The following is a 21,628-nucleotide window of genomic DNA, read 5'->3' on the forward strand; positions in this document are numbered from 1 at the left end:
GTGTCGCGTCGCAGAAAGTTGTATAGTGAATCGGCCTTTAGTTGACCATGGTTGACGACACTGTGAGTTGTCTCGCTGTGAGTTGTCGCGCTGTGAGCTGTCTCGCCGTGACCGGTGACCTGTCGACGGCCACTGTACAAAAAAAAAGAATAAAAAGGTTAAAGCGGGATTCACAGAAGCTTTTTTGCGATGCGACACGCGATGCGACGCGATCTGCGATGGATGCGTGCGATGCGAACTCGCGAAATACCATTCACAGAAGAAGTCAACGATGCGACAAAGTTTTGCTGATTTGGGTACGTCACCATGATATTCGCGCGGTTTGACACAACTTGTAAAAATTTATAGGCAACTCTTGCACCATTGTACAACTTTGCTGTAGAAAAGGTCAAAATCGTACACCAAATCGCTTGTCGCATCGCATCGCATCGCAAAAGTTGAGCCAAGCTCAACTTCTGCGATGGCCTGCGATGGCCCAGTTGCGGCAGTTGCGTGGGGTGCGACATGGCTGCGATTTGGGGTTTTCCCGGTTTCGCGTCTGTCGCATCGCGTGTCGCATCGCAAAAAGCTTCTGTGAATCCCGCTTAAAAGGCCGATTCACAATACAACTTTCTGCGACGCGACACGCGATTTGCGACAGTTGCGACAAGAAACTGCCTGTCGCGAGCTGTCGCAAGCTGTCGCAAGCTGTCGCAATGCACCTGTCGCAGAAGTTGAAGAAAGTTCAACTTTTGCGACATGCGACAAGCGACATACACAAATCGAGTACAGTTTCGACCCTGGGTGCACGTGCAGTGCACGTGCATAGTACTACTTGTGCATGATGATGTCGCAAACATGAAGAATATTGTGAACCGTGTGTCGCTGTCGCAGCTCGTCGCATGCGTCGCAAGTCGCATGTCGCGTCGCAGAAAGTTGTATTGTGAATCGGCCTTAAGCGGGATTCACAGAAGCTTTTTTGCGATGCGACACGCGATGCGACGCGATCTGCGATGGATGCGTGCGATGCGAACTCGCGAAATACCATTCACAGAAGAAGTCAGCGATGTGACAAAGTTTTGCTGATTTGGGTACGTCACCATGATATTCGCGCGGTTTGACACAACTTGTAAAAATTTATAGGCAACTCTTGCACCTTTGTACAACTTTGCTGTAGAAAAGGTCAAAATCGTACACCAAATCGCTTGTCGCATCGCATCGCATCGCAAAAGTTGAGCCAAGCTCAACTTCTGCGATGGCCCAGTTGCGGCAGTTGCGTGGGCCGCGACATGGCTGCGATTTGGGGTTTTCCCGGTTTCGCGCCTGTCGCATCGCGTGTCGCATCACAAAAAAGCTTCTGTGAATCCCGCTTTAATGATTGCAAAACAAAAGAATAAAAGTTGTGCACGCACGTCCAACGCGTATAACGACGTCGACGCGCGGGACGTCGACGTATAAATATTATACGTATACGCGTAGATCTACGAGATGAGATCTATCTAGCTACGTTTGCTCCTGCCATGCCTGAGTCCCCTGCATGCTGTGCTAGTGGCGGCGGAGGCACGCATCCAGTGAACCTGCACAGTGCAGTGATCCTACTGAGTGACAGACTCTGTAAATACTGTATTTTTATTATGATGATTCGTTTTTATGTGTTGATTCTTCACAAAATGTGTTATTTTGCCCGTACAAGAGGCTCAGTTTTCCGTGTGAAAAAAAAAAAAAAAAATCTAGCTACGCGTAGATCCACTCTACGTTACGTCGTAGCATGCTCGAGCTACAGAGCGCTCGATTCTTTTTAGCAGAAAAAATAATAAGAGAATAAAGATTTATATAATCGCACAAGATAGCAATAATTAGTACATGTACGAGTGGCAGCAAATGAAATGTAATGAAGTAGATGAGAGAAATCCTATCGGGTCGTTTATTTGAAGTAATAATAGGGCGACAAGCTTCCTACATTCAATGATGGTATTTTCTTGGGACGAGACCCTAGATCTGTGCAAAGCCTTGCCGATGTTTTTCCTGGTGCCTTTTTGTATGGTGGCTGTGCTGTCTAGCGGCGTGGAATCGTCGTATGAATTCGATGTGTTTCGCATGTATCAATACGAACTCCACGGACAATCTTATGGTGAGAACATGCTTCCCGCATGCCTGAGCGCATGTGTGTGCGCGCGCGCGCGTGTGTGTGTGTGTGTGTGTGTGTGTGTCATAATGGAAAAAAAATGAAAAATAGGGATTCACTGGCCAGAAAAAGCCACTTCAATCAGCTGTGTGGTGGATACCAGGCTAAAATTAGTGGCGGTCAATTCATCAGCCTTGCAAGCTGTTGAATGGTGTAATCCCAGCACAAGTTGCTATGCCCAGGGGCGTCATCGGACCCCTTCACAGGGGGGTGCACAGGAATTTTGCACAGGAAAACACGAAAAAGTTCGGGGATAGTGAGCTGGCCAGACGCTTTCCTTTTTCGAGAAGACGACATTTGGAGAGGAAACAGCTCCAAAGACTCTTCAAGTGTGGTGACCTGACTAACTAACTTGCGACCACACTGAATTATTTAATTTTCTTCTGTTTCAAACAAACACCCAGCACGCCGCCGCGCGTGTAGATTCTAGTACACTCATACCTCGTTTATCCGGGCAGTCCGGGACCTTGCACTGCCCGTAACTTTGAAATGTCCGTAACTCCGAATCATATACATCTTGATGGGGAAAAGGCCATCGATATGGCATATGACGTCAATATTTCTACGAAAAGTGACAAAAGAGTAGTAATATTTCCCCTGAAACTCGCCCAAATAGTGCCCGGTAGACCGAAGTGCCCGTAACTTCGGGGTCCGGATAACCGAGGTATGAGTGTACAAGGCCAAAGGATAGTTGCTTGTAACAAGGCCAAAGGATGCAGCGCTGCGCACACGTACACGGGCGTAGTGAGTATCACTAGTACAATCGGTCATGTACATGCACTCGCTACATGCACTCACGCGATCACGGCAGACAAGTATAGTTTTAGTGCATGCAGTTTATTAGTAGATTCTACCAGCACTACACTTTTCATAACCAGGAGTTCGCAAAAAACCAAGGTCGATTTTTTTAGGGGGGTGCACGTGCCCACCGTGCCCATCACGGGTGACGCCCCTGATGCCTAACATAGCTGTTCGCTATCATCGCTTCCGCGATGGGCAGGTCTGAGGTCTGAGGTGTGTGTGTCTTATTGTGATTTCTATAGCCGTTGAACATGAAATGTACATGGCCATACGCCTGTGGGGAGTGGCTCGATATGCTGCAGGTCGTTCTGCTCTCCCTCCCTGTACAGTTCATCAATCATCACGTAACAATACTGGTATATCGTATTCAAATCCCTCCCGTTTGTTCTCAGGACTGGCCAAAAAATCCAACCTCATGAATAAAATGGCGCCGGGCGCTACCCAGCCCTAGCACTACACACACTAGTCTGTGCACTCGAACGCGGCGCTACTTTATTCATGAGGTTGGATTTCTCTGGCCTGCACTGTATTATCTTATTATGTACTGCCATAGCCACTTCTTGCCCCACCCTTTGCAGGGGCGTCGGAGACGGTACGGTCACTACGGTATTGACCGTACCACTTTTTGCCCCAGGTACCCCGTGAATCAATAAAATACACTGATCTGGACTCTAAATTTCCAAAATTTTCGGCTCAGCCACCCCTCCCCACACGAGTAACTTGTACTTCAGATTGCTGACCGTACCACACTAAAATACCTTCCGACGCCCCTGCTTTGCCATCATTTTATTGGGTCGTCATCCCGTTTGAATGTGCCAAGTTAACTAGAAACCAACCGAAACCAACCAACCCTGTCCACCGGTATCACCCAATACCGTACACGTGGAATTAGTGCCCAGGAGCACTATTTTTTTGAAGTCCATCACAGACGTTGCATTATTCAAGAGTTGGCACTACCATAAAGTACCGCGAGAGCGCCCCACCATCTCGTCCGCCCGTGGTCGTCTTGTGGAGGTGGTCTCCTGTCTTTAGGTCATACGACACGGACCTTGTTACGTACACACATTGCATGTTGTGAAGTCAATCCCTACTCAATTAACCCTCGGGCGGACACGAGCTCCACACATAAACCTGCTAAGTGTGACCTTGGTACACTAAGAAAGCTATGCGACTGCACACAGTCCGCATGGACATGGAAAACATGGTGCCTTGTCAACCTGTCCCCACAGGATACCGCGATTCCGCGGACGCGCAATTTTCCGCGCTATTGGTTTTCATCCGCGTTTTCGAGAAATTTTGCATAAAACCCGCTTTATCCATGGGAATGTACAAGTACAAGAAAACAGTACATGATGTTGAAATGTACTACAAAGTCGTACACGCCCATGAGTTGTACGGCAAAGTTGTACATGTGCATGCAACTTTATGCTAAATTTGTACCAGCGACAGACAACTCTTGCATACCGGTAAGGACCGCATTATAAGTTATATATAACGCATATTTGCCGCATAATCCCGCATAATTATGCGCATAATTTTAGGATTTTGTCCACGTTATTCTGTGACTGTGGGGACAGGTCAACCAAGCAAAATGCCGTAGCAAAATAAATCGAACCGAAATTCAAGCTACAAACAGTATTGAGCAGGACGAAGAAAGAGACTTAAAGGATGAGAAAACGAAAAGGGTTTCGTCTGTTGGTGGGCGCTTGCACGCGATGCCAGGTGACAGCAAACTCTGTCGGACACTAGAGTAACTCCGCACTGGAACTATAATCGCAGTGAAAACACAACTCTTCACGTAATTTATTCTAGAAAAAATCCTGGTCTGTTCAGCGTCATTTGTCTCATATACACAGTATAGAACTTGACTGTGTCGTGAACGTAATCAATCGTGATCAACTCCTACTATGCATGCACCTATGAAGCTGAGATTATTCATGTCCAAATAAACCTGGAATTATTCCAGCGAAACTGAAACAATGCGACCATCACAAATTACAACTAAATTAACACTTCGGAACTGGTGGTTTGTAACAACGAGCCCGGGAGTGCCAGGGAGGAGGGGGGGGGGGGGGGCACTATTCAGGAGGGCTTCAAATTTTCACTGGCTCTCAGAGACAGGGACACAATTCGACACAGGGTACTATTCAAGAGAGAGAGAGGAGAGAGAGAGAGAGAGAGAGAGAGAGAGAGAGAGAGAGAGAGAGAGAGAGAGAGAGAGAGAGAGAGAGAGAGAGAGAGAGAGAGTGCGGTAGGTTACTTCTACCTAGAGCTAAGTATGGTACAGTCAATAAATGAAGCTAGTGAAGTCACCTCAGATCCTCTTTAATTTTGGTATTGGGTTTGAAAGTGCTACGTCCCGCCAGCCCGGTGGCATGATAACGCTGGCTTGACCCACTATGGATTCATTCAGGGATCACTCCTGCACCTGCATGCGACAGGAGGGGCACACCCACCAGGTACTGTACTTCATCATGGGCCGTGTGGATCCAAAATTTGTTATTTTGTCATTACGGACCATCTGTAAATACCGACATTTATTCCCGTAGCTATGCAAAAGACGTTACTGCTTACGTAACGTCTGGCGCTAGCCAGGGTCCACACAGCTTCAATTCCGTTTGTATGTTTGTGCCCGACGACGTCGGCATGCCTGGCGCTATCCCGTACATATCCCGTACCGTACCATCAAAGACAGCTGGCCACGTTATTCAAATAGGGCGTTCAACTGCAAGATCATAACGTGCAGCAACTTGGAAGAATGTGTACGTATGCGAAGTGTATCGGAGGAATGCATGCAGGGCGAGAGTACGAGTTTGAATCCCATATTGTGCCTTGAGAAAATTGAGGAAATGAAAAAAATATAACATCGCTATGCTTTTTTGCCTAGGTCATCAAGGTTACAGTGTCGCATTATCAGTGGAATGTTTTTAGGTGTGCTGCTAATGGGCCGGGGATGTAAGGATCGGTAGATTGCAGTGTTTTAATGGGTGCGGTTGTTGTATACATGGAATGCTGAGATCATTAACAGAGAACTATGAGGAATAGCAAAATGACAGGGGCGACAGTGTTGAAGCTCTGATCAGATGGCGTCGGCAGGAGTGCCTACACAGAGAGTAGAAGATGGGAGAAGAGAGGTCCCGCCCCCCCCCCCCCCCCCCCCCCCTCGACAGTCGCTGTGTTTGCAAAAGGCTAAGCCGACAACAAGAAACAACGGAGAAAACATCCGTCGTTTGGAGACTCGTCGACTTTGTGAAAAGATGCGTCGACAGCAAGAGACTGCTGAACAGGCATCCAGTTGGCTGGAGAAAAGACGTGGTCATGCCCAAACGTGTTCCGTATGCGGTGACTGCGATCCATATGCATAGGGCCATCATCTATGCAATATATGCCGCATGCAAAAGACGTTAGGGGCTATTCGGCATTATCGATAATTTTCGCGAAACGAAAAAGTTAAGTTACGACCCTCCCCTCCCCTGAACGAAAAAATAGATTAACTTGACAGCAAGAATGCCTTCATGTCTCGCATATCAATATTTTTCGTAACGAAACTTCCCTTGACCCACCCACCCATAAACGAAACTTTTTCTCTTCGTGTAAAAGATTGATAATTATGGACGGTCCCTTACTGTATCGGCTACAATTTGTAGGGCCCTGAGCTTTAAAGCTCTCTCGTTTAGAAACGGCAACTAGTCATTAATTTTTCTTTTCAACCCCTCCCCCTTCCTGAGAAACGAACACATACAAGTGGTACATAGTATCGATATTATTTTTCTGGACGTGCCCACACAAACAAACTGTGCATCGATATTTTTTCAAAAAAACGAACAGGCGCTTTAACCCTTTCCCAGAAACGACTAGTTTTCGTTTCTAAATAAATATCTATATTATCTATACTCAATCTTCTCAATTATCTATCATTACTGTTTTCTGATGATCGCTTAGGGGTCGTCCACAAATATCGATATTTTTTTAGAGAAGATATTCGTTTGTTTGGGGGAGGGGGTTTGGGCCCTGTTCGTCTCGTCTTTGCAGAACAAAATATCGAACTCTATCTATGGACGGACGCTGTTCGAACATGTAGTTTATGACCTACACAAAGTGAAAGTCAACCTCGTGAGCATAGCCATGGCAAGGTTGTGCGACCGTGGCAACATAAACCTAGGTGTATGTATGGTGAAATTAGAGTGGCAGCTGGTCACGCTTCATGAGGAAATTGAACTTCATTAAAAAATATCGATCCCTTGCATAAACATGTGTATGTTCGTTTTGAGGGGGTCTGGGAAGAAATGAACAAATATCGTCTTGAAAAAAACATCGATATTTAGTACGGACGGCCCCTTAGTGCATGAAACTCAGAGTTAAAACACTTTCTCTGTTAAAACACTTTCTCTGTCCTCTTATTGTTTGTTTTAAATAACGAAAACTAGTCATTTCTTTTCAACCCCTCCCCCCTTCCAGAGAAACGAACACATACAAATGGTACATAGTATCGATATTTTTTTCTGGACGTACCCACACAAACAAACTGCATTGATATTTTTCAACAAAAAAAAACAGGCGCTCAGCCCTCTCCCCAAAGCGACTAGGTTTCGTTTCTCAGTAAATACGTGAAGTATCTATATTTACGGACTTCTCATGTCATCGCTTTCAAGCCATATATGTACACTAGCAGTTGCAGTATCAGTTATCACTGGGGTTGGGACGAAACTTGCTACAGTTGGAACACGGAACAGACCATTTTTCTCTGCGGCCAGGACCTCACTCACTTGCCGCGCACTGCAGGTGTGAGCGCTTGTGCGTTGTATCTGCCCCTGTGCACTATGATGAATTGGCGACAGTGAGAAAGAAACGGCTGAAATGAAAACCTGGTAGCGGCTGGGTTTGGATTTCTGACAACAACAAAACGTACGTTGTACAACACTGTTAGTGCCCACTCTCGTGACGTCGACCTTGTTATCGTGTACCCACCATGATGACGGTGGGTTTTACGGCGCACACTTTTCTGTCCCTAACCTTCCGCGCGGATATACCGCATCATATGTTGTCATGGTAAGGGGCTTGGCCCACTTGAATGCACAGCGGGCCCAGTTTTGACAGCTGTCTGTTGCTGTTGCTGGTGCTGATTTATCGCTTTAGGTTGCCACGGCAGCCAAGTCAATATGGAGGCACGCACATCGTCTGCCCAGCAGCTGCATCGACGCTGCGTTGTGTCTCACTTAAACAATCTGTCTATTGAGTCGTTCCGTGATCTCATCGACCGCGGAGCTGGCTCCATCCTTGTCATTGTGCCACCGAAGTCAAGCTGGGATGGGTCAGCAGCCAAGGTATGGTTTTGACGGACGTACAGTACGAACGGGGGGTAGTGGGGTCCAATATCTAGTGCGACTTTTTCATCTGGCCTCTCTGGAGATTGAGGCGCGTGATGTGTTTATGTTTAATAGGGAGTTTTAAAAACTATTCTTTGCAAGCTAAGGGCGCGTTTGGTTGGTACGAACTAGAACAGATTCACCAGAACAGCGCGTTTGGTTGGGACTGCACCTGTTCTGGGTCGGCCAGAACATGTTCTGCTTGCTCCGGCCTCGAGGCCAGAGCAGACCAAGCAGTTTCACTTTTTCACAGTGAAACCTGGCGGGAACATCGATTTTGGTCCCAAATGATCACGTGCATACGCTTTTGGGTTGGACTCGCCGTACCGTACACAGTGACCATGGTGACCCATACACATTTTGAAGAATGCACCAAGTTTGGCATATTTTTCACAAAAAATTTGCTCTGTTTCTGGAGTACCATTTGGTTGGCATGAGGCTGCCTCATGAATTTCTGCCTGTGCGCGATGTCAAACTATGGTGTAGCACGCACGTATGCACAGCTGTATGCAATACGTGCCCGTGCAGGTATGCCTGTGGATGAAAATGTGCATAATCCAGCGCAGCAAGTTAAATCTTCCGAGTAGCCGTCCATAGTATAGCACATGGGAGCCTTGATGCTGTTCCGAACCCATGCCATAAAGCCAGCCGGGAAGCGACACAGCATGTGTGTGTGTGGGGGGGGGGGGGGGGGGGTCAACGGTGCTTTACCATACTGCATGTGGAACAGGAACTGGATGTTGAGGAAGATGAGAGCTTTTCCATGGCATGGCCAAGCGCGTCTGTGCGGGCTGCGCGTAGATTGGCTTCAGGCACGTCTTTCTACGTTGCCTGGACGCTCGCATTTCCTCTGTTAGTGTGGTTGTCGAGAAATGGTCCTGCCCGTACAGGCGCATCCTAGCAGTAGAGTGTGTTCATAGAGTGCTGTTCTATTCAGCCACTATCCCAATAATTATGAGCCGTCAGATGCGGAAACCAACCTTAAGGCCAAAAAATCGTATTTGTGTTAGTGGTACTATCTGAATGCCAGGAGCATCAGGAGTCGTATGCAGAAAACTGGAGTTGATTTGGACGAAGGGAAGTAAAGTTATAGCCTCTACAAAAGGAGACCATTACAAAGATGCATCTCAATTTTGGGTGCTGCACCAACAATTGTCTCACTTACTTTGGAGAATATTTTCTGTTTCCTTTGACCTATTTCCACAAACTTGGGCTTTCTGGAAAGCTCTGGCGACGAGCAACCCGTTGGGCCCTAATCCGATAGCAAAAAAAGCACAGCACCAGCGCAACGAGCTGCAGACATCGCTGGACTTGCGCCGTCACACGAAAATCGCTCGCCATTTCCATCTCCATTATCCCAGGATGCCCAACTGAGCCTGTTGCCGAGATCGTAGATCGCTTGAAAGGGGGAAACCCCAGGTCTGGAGCATTTGATTCACACGTAGAAATGCAAAGTGCCGTGCCGTATCTTGTAGGCTTCGTATCTGGGGAACGCAGCATCGTACCGTGATCGCGCTTGCTGCATTGGATTCCTTGAAGTTTTCTCTTCGTTTTGCATACTTGGATTGTCCCGAAAGACCGATATTTGACTGAATTACGAAGGTTTGTAGCTTGGTTGCTGCACCAGTGCGTAAACTCGCCAACTTTCAACTGCATTTTCTGCACTCTACAGTGTTTGCCATAAGGTCTGTTTTCGCATCTGGCAGCTCCAATAAGATTGTTCTTGTTCTTGTCATTATTGTCATCGTCGTCATTGTTGATGTTGTTTTTCTTGTTGTTCTTCTTTTTATTTTTCTTGTGGCAATTTGTTTGTTTGGCTTCCTGGCAGGAATGGCTGGAGCTTGAGCAACATCTGCTCACCGAGACGGTCTCAGTGCCTGTGTACTTTGCATGGGAGACGCCGGAGTTGCTTGCTCTCCACGGTGACTTGGTGAGCGCAGCCAATGGCGACAAGTCTGCTACGGCACTAGACAGTAAGGCGAGCCGAGCCGTTCTGTCTTTCAACCTGCTCTCTTCTCTTCTGCTCTATCGCTTGTTTTAACCTCGCGCCCAGGCACTTAGCTCGTGTATAGTCGGCGTAGTCCTGTCACCACACCAGCAAATGGCTGTCATATGTACTACATAGCACAATACTGAAAATAGGCAAAATGGCACCTATGAGGCTGCCGATGGTACATAGTCACCACACCACTGATGTACAGTCTGGTACATAGTCACCACACTACAGATGTACAGTCTGATACATGGTCACCACACCACAGATGTACAGTCTGATACATGGTCACCACCCCCACAGATGTACAGTCTGATACATGGTCACCACAGCACAGATGTACAGCCTGATACATGGTCACCACACTACAGATGTACAGTCTGATACATGGTCACCACACTACAGAGCGCCGCTGGGGCCTACTAGTACACTGTTTCAGAATGCAGCGCTTGTCTGAACAACGGCAGCGTGTGCAGCCATGGGGGCACTCAACAACACCTCGTATAACTTAATCTGCAAACTTTGTGAAGACCATCAGTACCAGTACAGGATACTTTGAAGGGAGTGTACAATAGACGTACTGTGCTATTTAGCCAGTATTCAGTACGATTGTTCTTGTCGTTGTTGTCATTATGGTCATTATCGTCGTTGCTCATGTTGCTGCTGTTGTTGTTGTTGTTCTTTTTTTCTTTTTCTTGTTCTAACTAGGTATGCTGAGTGTATTTTCAGGGCGTGGATATCAGATGGTAGCTAGTGCTCGAGAATCCAAACCTATCAAGGATGCTGTCATCACAACGTTGGTTGTAAGTAATGGGCTTCTACGCTCACCTCCAGGTGCCTGGACAGTGGTTCTTAGCAACAATCTACCATGCTTGACAATGCACTGAAGCTGTGTGTGTGTGTGTGGGGGGGGGGGGGGGGGGGGGGTGTTCATCAGCCTTGCAAGCTGTTGAATGGTGTAATCCCAGCACAAGTTGCTATGTCTAACAATTACATAGCTGTTCGCTATCATCGCTTCCACGATGAGCAGGTCTGAGGTGTGTGCGCGCGTGTGTGTGTGTGCGCGCGCGTGTGTGTGTGTGTGTGTGTGTGTGTGTGTGTGTGTGTGTGTGTGTGTGTGCGTATTTGCAAGTTAGAAGCTTGCCCAGTTTTGACTGGCCGCACAATCCAGTGTGCCGTTACATGATAGCTGTGATGGCGGAGGTTGTTGCCCTTGTCGGTACATTATACCGGTTATGTGATCACATCATCAGTTAAGATGCTTTGGCAAAGTCGCAGCAACACAGCCATGCACTAACGACTCACGGTGTATGCATAGCGCCCATAAGCGGGTCCGCTCACTGACCGTCATGACATCATTCGCAAAACACTACATCTTTCATGTGTGTGCGCACGTGTGTGTGTGTGCGAGCGCGCGCGCGCGTGTGTGTGTGTGTGTGCGTGCTCACGTGTGTGTACATATTTGTGTTCTCCTGTTGGCATGCAGGGGAAGTTGTCAGGTCGCTCTGATGGCCAGCAGCAATCACCCCTACCTACGCTAGCAGTTGTGGCTCACTATGATGCTCATTCTGTGTCACCGGTGTGTTTTATTTTTTATAGGACTGCTGAATGGGCATCACATTGCTTATCTGTTATCCTGTCTGTCTGTCTGTGTGTGGTGTGTGTGTGTGTGTGTGTGTGTGTGTGTATGTGTGTGTCTGGCCAGAAAAAGTCACTTCAATCAGCTGTGTGGTGGATACCAGGCTAAAATTAGTGGCGGTCAATTCATCAGCCTTGCAAGCTGTTGAATGGTGTAATCCCAGCACAAGTTGCTATGTCTAACATAGCTATTCGCTATCATCGCTTCCGCGATGGGCATGTCTGAGTGTGTTTGTATTGTAGCATTATGGTGATAATGCAGATTAATGGATGCACGCAGCTTTGTGCTACCGCTCAATCTATACTGCTGTGTTTGATAGTGCTGTTACTGCATGCTCATGCTTTGCTGCTGGCTACGGTCGCGTGCTCTGCACATCACCGTGATACTGCACATCACGGTGTGATACTCTGTGCGGCTTGGCGCTCTGCGTGATGTTGAATGCGTCTCTCTACGTGACATTGATTGATGAACGTGTCTCTCTACGTGACGCTCGCCTCCGATGTGGGCAGCGTGTGGCGCGGCGTCATGATGGCGTTTGCATGTAGCGCTCAACGTGGGCGACATGCATCATTGCATGACTTGCTAGAGTTTGCTCCGTTATATATTTCGATCCGTTCTGTGTGAGGATCATTCTTGCTTGCTCGTAGTGTTTCACCCTCCCACCTCCCATTTCTCATCACTAATTTGCTTTGATAAAGTGAATAAAGGGGGGTGTTGGCCCCGCTCATTTCCGGCTACTCAGGGCCCTCGGTCGCCGTCCCTCGGGCGCAGACTCTGTAGATACTTGGCTCCGCCAACATTCTGCTCCGGCAGTGTCTACCCGGCCGACCCTGAATCCTCTCTCGTAGATACTTGGCTCCACCAACATTCTGCTCCGGCAGTGTCTACGCATTTCGTTCCGTAGCCTCTCACTCCGCTGGCCGACACTCCCCGTACCGCAAGTTGCTGTGTGTTGTAGTTAATGTGTGTGTGTGTGTGCGTGTGTGTGTGTGTGTGTGTGTGTGTGTGTGTGTGTGTGTGTGTGTGTGTGTGTGTGTGTGTGTGTGTGTGTGTGTGTGTGTGTGTAAAAGCCACTTCAATCAGCTGTGTGGTGGATACCAGGCTAAAATTAGTGGCGGTCAATTCATCAGCCTTGCAAGCTGTTGAATGGTGTAATCCCAGCACAAGTTGCTATGTCTAACATAGCTGTTCGCCATCATCGCTTCCGCGATGGGCATGTCTGCGTCTGTCTGAGTCTGAGTGTGTGTGTGTGTGTTGTTATAAGTGCACAATTAATCTTATTGATTGCCATTTTGCGACTATTGTCTCCTCCTCGGTTATTTAAATGCAAATGTAGGCCTTGCATTTTCTCACCGGTTTGTGCCTTTCAATTTCCATGACTCTTGCCCTGTGCTTTCTGCTTCTCTCTCTCTCTCTCTCTCTCTCTCTCTCTCTCTCTCTCTCTCTCTCTCTCTCTCTCTCCCTGCAACAGCACTTATCATTCGGGGGTGATTCAAATGGAAGTGGAGTAGTTGCATTGTTAGAACTGGCCCGTCTTTTCTCTAGGTAAGTCATGCAGTAGTTGTGGATCTTTGTGGACTTGTGTATTGCGCAGATTTTTTAATTTTTAACGAAGGCATTATGCTATGTTTTGCTGATCTTGACTAGTAAACTTTAGATACGTCCTGGTGCCGTTTTGGTCTTTTTTGCACTGTTGTAGTGTGGCATCACAGTTATCCCTCTCAGGGCATGTTCGACTGGTATGATCAGGATCTAGATCAACCGGATCCACTGGATTCGCACCCTTTCGATTGTTCGAATCCGGATCCGGATCCTTTGAATTCGGATCCGGATCAACCCACCTCGGGGATCAGGGTTGACCGGACCCAACGGATCCGAATGTGACCTTTGTGCGTATACGGTGGGTAAACATCATTTTGTACACATTGTGGTACGCACACACGTGGATCGAGATACTCTTGTTGACTTTTCGTACGACGAGCGCACGGTGAGTATGACTTTCACCCTTTTGGGTGACCTGTGAGCGCCATTTTTGTCACGTACAGAGGACGACTTTTGGCAACAAAAAAAAAAAAATCCAGTGGATCCGGTCAACCCTGCTTCCCGATGTGGGTTGACCGGATCGAATCCGGATTCGACCCGTCAAAAGGGTGCGAATCCAGTGGATCCGGCTGGTCTGGATCGGAGGGGGGATGGGGGGGGGGGGGGTGTTCATTCATTATCACTTGCAGACAAGGGTTTATCGGCCGTGAGTGGGTGGATTTAAGGACGGAAATACTGCTGTGGTGTGGGCCCCCTGTGAGTCCCCTCATTTACACAAAGACGCTTTTTGTGAATACATGGTACAAACCGCAACACGCTCAGCTACACCGAACTGCGTGAAGTACTAGAAGCATGCGCCAAGCAGAGCAAGCACTTGTCCTTTGTGTCCTGCGTCCCGGGGAACAGAATGGCTGTGATTGCGTTACGGCCCATGGCATAGGGTGCACTGGCAAGGTTACCTGCACTAGCTGCCCCAAAACAAACAAAAAAACAACAAGAGCTGCGAAGAAACCTTCCGAGGGGGACATCAACGCTAATTCGGTTGATGCCGTGTTGGTGCGTCTGTGCACTGTAGTGTAGGGTCTTGTTTAGCCTCTATGGGAGTGCGCAACACTTGCAGACATCAGGAGTAACCATCCACCAGCAGAATTCCACGGCAACTAGCTACTCCTGATCAGGCTTGAAGTGTTCAGTAACACACCGCACAGTGCTGTTGTGGAGTGTTGTTGCTGGCAGTGAGACACTGCACAGCGCTGTTGTGGAGTGTTGCTGGTGTTGAACTGCTAATGGTAGCGTCTGCAAGCATCGTGAAGTCTTCTCGCGTCGAAACAAGATCTAGTTCTCTACTCATCTTTTAGATGCGTTGGACACAGAAATGTTGTCAAAACAAAGAAGAAATCGTAACATGGAAGAATGTGGGCGCGAGTTATGCGATTGAACCCACCAAATAAGCCAGATTTTGAACAGTCAATTCAGCACATGTTTCCATGTTGCGATCTTTCCCTTGGCTCGCCATGTGGATATTGAAGGCAGTAAAAGACGAAAGCAGTGTTGAAACGTGGCTACTGTGCTGTGCTATGTACCAAATACAGCTGAACCAGCTCACTCTACTGTAAGTCGACAAATTTTCGGCCCATTCAAATTTCTGCCTCCCGGGGCTAAAACACATTTCGGCTTGAACAAATTTTCGCCCTGCACTGCTGCTGCCTGTATACACTGTCACACTGAACCTTGAAAAACAAAATTTCGGCTGCAACAAATTTTTGGCCCAAGATGATCAGGCCGAAAATAGCCGAAAATAAATATGCGCCAAATATTTGTTGACTTACAGGATGTGATTGTATGGCGAATCAAGCTGTGGTCAAGGGCCTTGTCTTTTTTTGTCTTTCTCCGTGTCTGCGCATGTCTGTGCACGTCTGTGCATGTGTGTCTGACAATCACTCCTCTCGTCCATCCGTCTTTCCCTCCCTGTGTGTCTGCTGTGTAGGTTATATGCGGACAAGAAGACCAAAGCCAAGTATCCTGGAGTAGTGTGGCGTAGTTTTGCGTTCATGACGTTGTGTTGTCCGCCTTGCCTGCTCACAGTGTAGGACGTGCCGGGTCAGACGCGAAACCGTCTCAGTGTCAACAAGTCTACCCTGCCCTGCAACACATATAGCCGTACCAATGTTGTTTTTGCCTTTCAGCAGGGGTCTAGTTAGGCTGAAATGACCGCGGGGGGGGGGCTGCGACATTTACACTGTTGGCGTGACTCTTCTGACAACGAATTCTAGATACACAGCAAACGTCCAAGATCCGCGCTAAGATGAACCCGGATAAGTCTGTTTTCAGGCTCCGAGGACAACATGCAAATTGACTGTGCTATGCCGAACTCAAATGACACAAACTCTCAACTGTTAGCTTTCGAACTCTATCTAAGACGTACTTTTGACTCAGCATGTACACCATTGTCCGGCCTCACCATGCACACTGGTATCAGGTATAGATTATTGACACAGTGCATGCTGCTGCTGATGCTACGGCTGCTGTTGCTGTCGATGTTGCTGCTGCTGCTGCGGTCGATGTTGCTGCTGCTGTTGCTGTCAATGTTGCTGCTGCTGCTGCGGTCGATGTTGCTGCTGCTGTTGCTGTCGATGTTGCTGCTGCTGCTGCGGTCGATGTTGCTGCTGCTGCCGTCGATGTTGCTGCTGCTGCTGCTTCTGCTGGTAGTAGTGCTTCTTCATGGTTTTGTTATCATGGCTGTATGGTGTAGGTGTGTCACTGCTTTTCCTTAACCCGTGTGTGCTGGGGTAGCTTTGACCTGTTGTTTGTATTGACTGGTGGATCTAAACTGGATTACCAGGGCACTAAGCAGTGGATTGACAGTGTCAGTGAGTCAGGTGAGAGGAGGCGCTCATGATGGACTCAATATTGCTGCTGCTACTAATACTGCTGCTGCCGGTGCTGCTTCTGCTACTGCTGCTGCTCCGGCTGCTGCTCCTGCTGTTGCTGCTGCTGTTGCTGCTGCTGCTTCTGTTTCTGCTGCTGCTGTTGCTACTGCTGCTGCTGCTGCTTCTGCTTCTGCTGCTGGCTAGTTTGACTGTTGTGGTGGTTTCTTCTTGTGGTTGTGGGTATGGAGTGTAATGGCGAAGGCCATGTGACATTCCATGCTGCTCTTCTATCTGATGCTTGGGGAGTGGTAGTGGTGCTGCTGCTGCTGCTGCTGTTGTTGTTGTTGTTGTTGTTGTTGTTGTTGTTGTTGTTGTTGTTGTTGTTGTTATTATTCTTTTATTCCACGGTTGTTGTTGTTGTTGTTGTTGTTGTTGTTGTTCTGGATGCTACACAGAATTGCTACTGCAATTGTACTGTTGTTGGCATTGTCGTGTACATTGGCACACTGATCTGTGTTTCTCTCATCGCCACTCTCTTGTCCTGTTTCAAATCTTTATTCTCACGATAGCCAGTGGCTAATAAGAGATGTTGTTGTTGTTGTTAATGTTGTTGTTGTTGTTGTTGTTGTTGTTGTTGTTGTTGTTGTTGTTGTTGTTGTTGTTGTTGTTGTTGTTGTTGTTGTTGTTGTTTGCTTAGATGAGAACCCACTGTCCAATGTCCACTATGTGCTATGCCTGGACAGCCTGGGCAATGGCGATGGTATTGTTATTCATGTGTCCAGACCACCCAAGGAAGGCACACCCGCCCATGCTGTTGTGTCGGTAAGGGCACTTGACCACCTACTCTTCCCCCCGGTTCAGTTTGGAGGACCTTTGGTTGATTTAGCCTATTATTGGGCATGCAAGTACAGTAAAACCTGTCATGGCGACCACTCGGATAAGGCGACCACCTGTCCTATAAGACCACTGCAACCAGGACCAAGAGATGCTATTTCCAGTCAATTAACCCTGGATAAGGCGACCACCTGGTGACAGAGACCACATTTTGAAGGTCCCTTGAGCGGTCGTGTTAGACAGGTTTCACTGTACGGAATGTTTAAGGCCCTTCACTGTACTGCTGTATAAGCAGAAATATTCGTCTGGAATTTAATTTCATCTTTTTCGTCCAAGCAACTTTTGGACTAAATTAAATACCGGACTAATGTCGATGTGTCCAGCTTTTCCATACACCCTTATGATCCATGGACGAAATTTTCAACCCGACGAACTCCCTTTCTTTGGAGTTGGACGGAATTATTGACCGGCGAAATTTTCTGCCTCTACAGTATATCGTGCCGTTTCACATTTCCCCATGCATTATTATGCAAGTACAGTGAAACAGCTGTGTAAGACGACCACTCAAGGGACCTTACAAATGTGGTCTCTGTTACCAGGTGGTCTCCTTATGCAGGGTCATTTGACTGGACATAGCATCCCTTGGTCCTGGTTTCAGTGGTCTTCTAGGACAGGTGGTCGCCTTGAGAGGTTTTACTGTAGCTTAGGTGTAGGCCTGTACAGCTCTCCATGTCCATTCTCCCTTGGAGCTGCATGTGCCTTCTATTGAAGTTAACTTCAGTCAAAGGTAGTGTTACCAACCATGCCACGTTTATCCGTATTTTACGGACTTTTTAACCGTTTACGCGGAGACAATAACTTTATTAATAATATTATGGCAATCAGCAGAATCAGCGAAGCGGACATTGGACGTAGTAATGTTGTTTATTGCTAGATTTCAGTATTGAGACGTATTTCCCTGATGAATGTCTCTAGAAAACTTGTTAAGAAACTTTATTATCCATTCATTTTTGTTCGTTACTATGTCCAATGTCCGCTTCGCTGATTCTGCTGGTTGCCATAATTTGTAACCATTGGTGTGTGAATTATCAAGCAGATTGGAATCCTCAGTTGTAGCATGAAACTTGAAACATTAGTGCTACTGTATACAGCTAAGCCTACATGTATGTCCTTGTTTGGCAGTTCAACAGATGGGCACACACACATACACACACACACACACACACACACACACACACACACACACACACACACACACACACACACACACACACACACACACACACGCACACACACACACACGCGCGTGTGTGTGTGTACATACGTGTATGCATGTCCATGTATGTGCGTGCATGCGTGTGAATGTGTGTATGCGTGTGGGTGGGTTTGTGTATGCGTGTGTGTGGGTGGGTGGGTGAGAGAGTGTGTGTGTGTGTGAGAGAGAGAGAGAGAGAGAGAGAGAGAGAGAGAGAGAGAGAGAGAGAGAGAGAGAGAGAGAGAGAGAGAGAGAGAGAGAGAGAGAGAGAAGAGTGTGTGCCCGTGCACTTGATTCTACGACGAAAGTGTCGCCAATCTACACAGTGTTGTATGCAATATAATAGCGAGGTTTCGCTCTACGTAATTACGTATGAAAATCCGTGTGTCGTACGCGACAGGGAGCGAGGGCAACTTTCATACGTAAATCTCTCTACGGATTTCCGTAGGAAAGCTCTTTCCTACGTTGAGTCCTCCGTGGGACTTTTTGTAATATTTTTCGCTTTATCCATGGCAACATTCAAGCCGTGCGAAACGCAAGGTACACACACCGTACACCACGTGCAAAATAAAATGGAAACACGATTTCGGTTCGTTGTGCATGCAGTGAGCATATGCAGCCAACCCGTCTTCAAAGCAAGAATTCATGTTTAGCAGTCGTGGAGAAATCATGTCTTCAAAGCAAGAATTCATGTTTAGCAGTCGTGGAGAAATCATGTCTTCAAAGCAAGAATTCATGTTTAGCAGTCGTGGAGAAATCATGTCTTCAAAGCAAGAATTCATGTTTAGCAGTCGTGGAGAAATCATGTCTTCAAAGCAAAAATTCATGTTTAGCAGTCGTGGAGAAATCATGTCTTCAAAGCAAAAATTCATGTTTAGCAGTCGTGGAGAAATCATGTCTTCAAAGCAAAAATTCATGTTTAGCAGTCGTGGAGAAATCATGGAGAGCGAAACCCAACAGCGCTGATTTTTACTTATGAAAATTACGTGCATTTCCTACGTTATTTTCCTACGTAATTCCGTAGAGCGAGACCTCCCTAATAACATGTGTGTCAGCAGTAACATGTATTGTGTCCTGTTGTTTGGTTGACAGCATGTTACAAGGCGGAGGACGCACTGTGCTTGAAAAAACATTGCTCCTTTGTCCTTACTAAAGGCCGGGGTTCTGCCAACCGTGGAGGTTGTAGGAAGGAGCACTGGGTTTTTTTTTCAAGCACAGTGCGTCCTCCGCCTTGTCTTAAAAATGCTGTCAACCAAACAAGGCTGATCTAATTACATGGCTGGGCATGTACAGTTGTGGCAAGTGAAGTCCGACATTTGGCATAAGGGACAGCGCTACACAGCGTTCGGCCGCTGTCACCATGCGTACATACAGTCTTTAACATTGTTTCAGCATGCATCCCGGTACTGAACTACTGGAAGACCTGTAATGTTAACGAATATTTAATTGGACTCGGATGGAGAGCCAAGGTTTAATTTATACAAAAGAGAAAGGACCAAGGAACTACAAGTTACGCTATACTGCTGTACTGTTATCGCATGGGCTGATTGTTTAGTAACTGGTGGTGTTAGTGGACAGTATAGCGTAACTTGTAGTTCCTTGGTCCTTTTTTCTTTTGAACATTTAATTCTAATGATTTAACGAATTTAAACAATTCGTTAGCATTTGAAGTCGTTATGTACAAAACGATATGTACCTGTACAGTCATTTGCCGGTTTTGAGACGGAATTCGTTAGAATTTCACCTCGCTAACCCACAAAATCCGGAGATCGTTTACTTAAAGTACTTTACTAGTCTGAGGGAAAGAGACAAACGGGAAAAGTCTGAAGAAAAATTGACTGTCACCACCAGGACTCGAACCAGGGACCCTCGCTTGTAGCTAGCGATGCTCTAACCACTGAGCTATGGTGTAGTCGTCATCCCAGCATAGACTGTTGAACATTTTCTTCAGACTTCGTAACTCACTTTAAAGTACTTTAATTGATGTTAAAATATCTGGTCTCACAGTACGCACAGTGCAGTCCACATTATACTGCGCTGTACTGTGTTCCATGCATGTTGTACCATGTGTACCCCACACTGTGCAATGTGCAGTGTGCACTGTAGCTGGGCAGAGTCGTGTTCACAGCCACACCCGCGTACTGACTCTGTGCACTAGCACTACACTTTCGTCAAGCTTGCAAGGCGGAGGCATGCACTACCTGGCATGAAAAGCACATGCACAAGCAACAATCAAGAACACAGCACAAGTTGTGTTTCTCCAAGAGGAGACTGATAATTAATCAATACTTGGTGTGTCCACCATCTTTGTGGATCACCTCCACTCGCCTTGCCATCGGGTCCGCAAACGGAGCAACGGCGGCGTGTTCCAGAGCATCCCATTCGGCATTCAGTGCCGCGCACAATTCCGCGGCAGCTTGGCACTCATGCTTGATAATGTTTCTTTTTACTTAGAATTGCACGCACGTTCTCGATGGGGTTGAGGTCGGGAGAGGAGGGAGATTGAAACAGTATGGACGGGACGCCGTTTTCCAGGAGGAAGTGCTGCGCTTCCACGGTGCGGTGACAAGTGGCGTTGTCCAGCTGCAGTTGCCAGTCGCCGTCGAAAAACATGTTGCCTGCTGACGCAATGTCCGTCATGACGGCTTCAGCAAACATTTCTGGGTTCAACGTGGGTGCAAAAGCCAAATTCCCCACGGTGCCAAAGATGCTGATGGCTCCCAGGGCATGGACTTTGGCAGGGAACTGGCTCGGCTCCACCGTTGGCTTGCCACCGCGGGGGAACCACATGCAAATTCGCCCGTCTAGCCCGACAGCACAGCAGGCCTCATTCGCAAAGACAGTCCGTGCAAAATCGCCGTCGCGGTGCAACATTGACCACGTCAGGCGTACCTCCTTCGCTGCCTCAGTCAAAGCTGATTTTCTGTAGGGCCTGCCGTACTTGTAGCCGATGCGGTTGAGAGAGAGGCGAACAGTTCTACTGCTGGCTAGCTCACCACTGGGTCTGTGTAGATCCAGGGCGTTGGCAATCTTTTCGCTGCTGCCATACCTGCAGGTGAACAACGGGAACAGGATAAAGAATTGGAATGGAATCATCTCTCTGACGTAGCCACTACAGTAGCGCTTATCGCACATTTTGATTGGAAACAATAGCCGCTGGCCAT

General features: G+C 47.5%; 1 protein-coding gene across 1 annotated transcript in view; it reads left to right on the forward strand.

Annotated features, from left to right (window-relative positions):
* The first annotated feature begins 1,876 nt into the window (after positions 1-1,876).
* The window catches only part of LOC135819163 (BOS complex subunit ncln-like), a 31,832-nt gene continuing 12,080 nt past the window's right edge, over positions 1,877-21,628 (forward strand). Inside the window, exons 1-9 of the mRNA XM_065332322.1 lie at positions 1,877-2,110; positions 8,102-8,289; positions 10,160-10,304; positions 11,033-11,127; positions 11,811-11,903; positions 13,435-13,508; positions 15,493-15,522; positions 16,299-16,384; positions 17,073-17,197. Coding sequence (XP_065188394.1) covers positions 1,945-2,110; positions 8,102-8,289; positions 10,160-10,304; positions 11,033-11,127; positions 11,811-11,903; positions 13,435-13,508; positions 15,493-15,522; positions 16,299-16,384; positions 17,073-17,197 — 1,002 coding nt within the window. The 5' untranslated portion in view covers positions 1,877-1,944. The remainder of the gene's footprint in view (positions 2,111-8,101; positions 8,290-10,159; positions 10,305-11,032; positions 11,128-11,810; positions 11,904-13,434; positions 13,509-15,492; positions 15,523-16,298; positions 16,385-17,072; positions 17,198-21,628) is intronic.

Source organism: Sycon ciliatum, chromosome 6 (assembly GCF_964019385.1).
Source record: "Sycon ciliatum chromosome 6, ocSycCili1.1, whole genome shotgun sequence".
Classification (NCBI taxonomy): domain Eukaryota; kingdom Metazoa; phylum Porifera; class Calcarea; order Leucosolenida; family Sycettidae; genus Sycon; species Sycon ciliatum.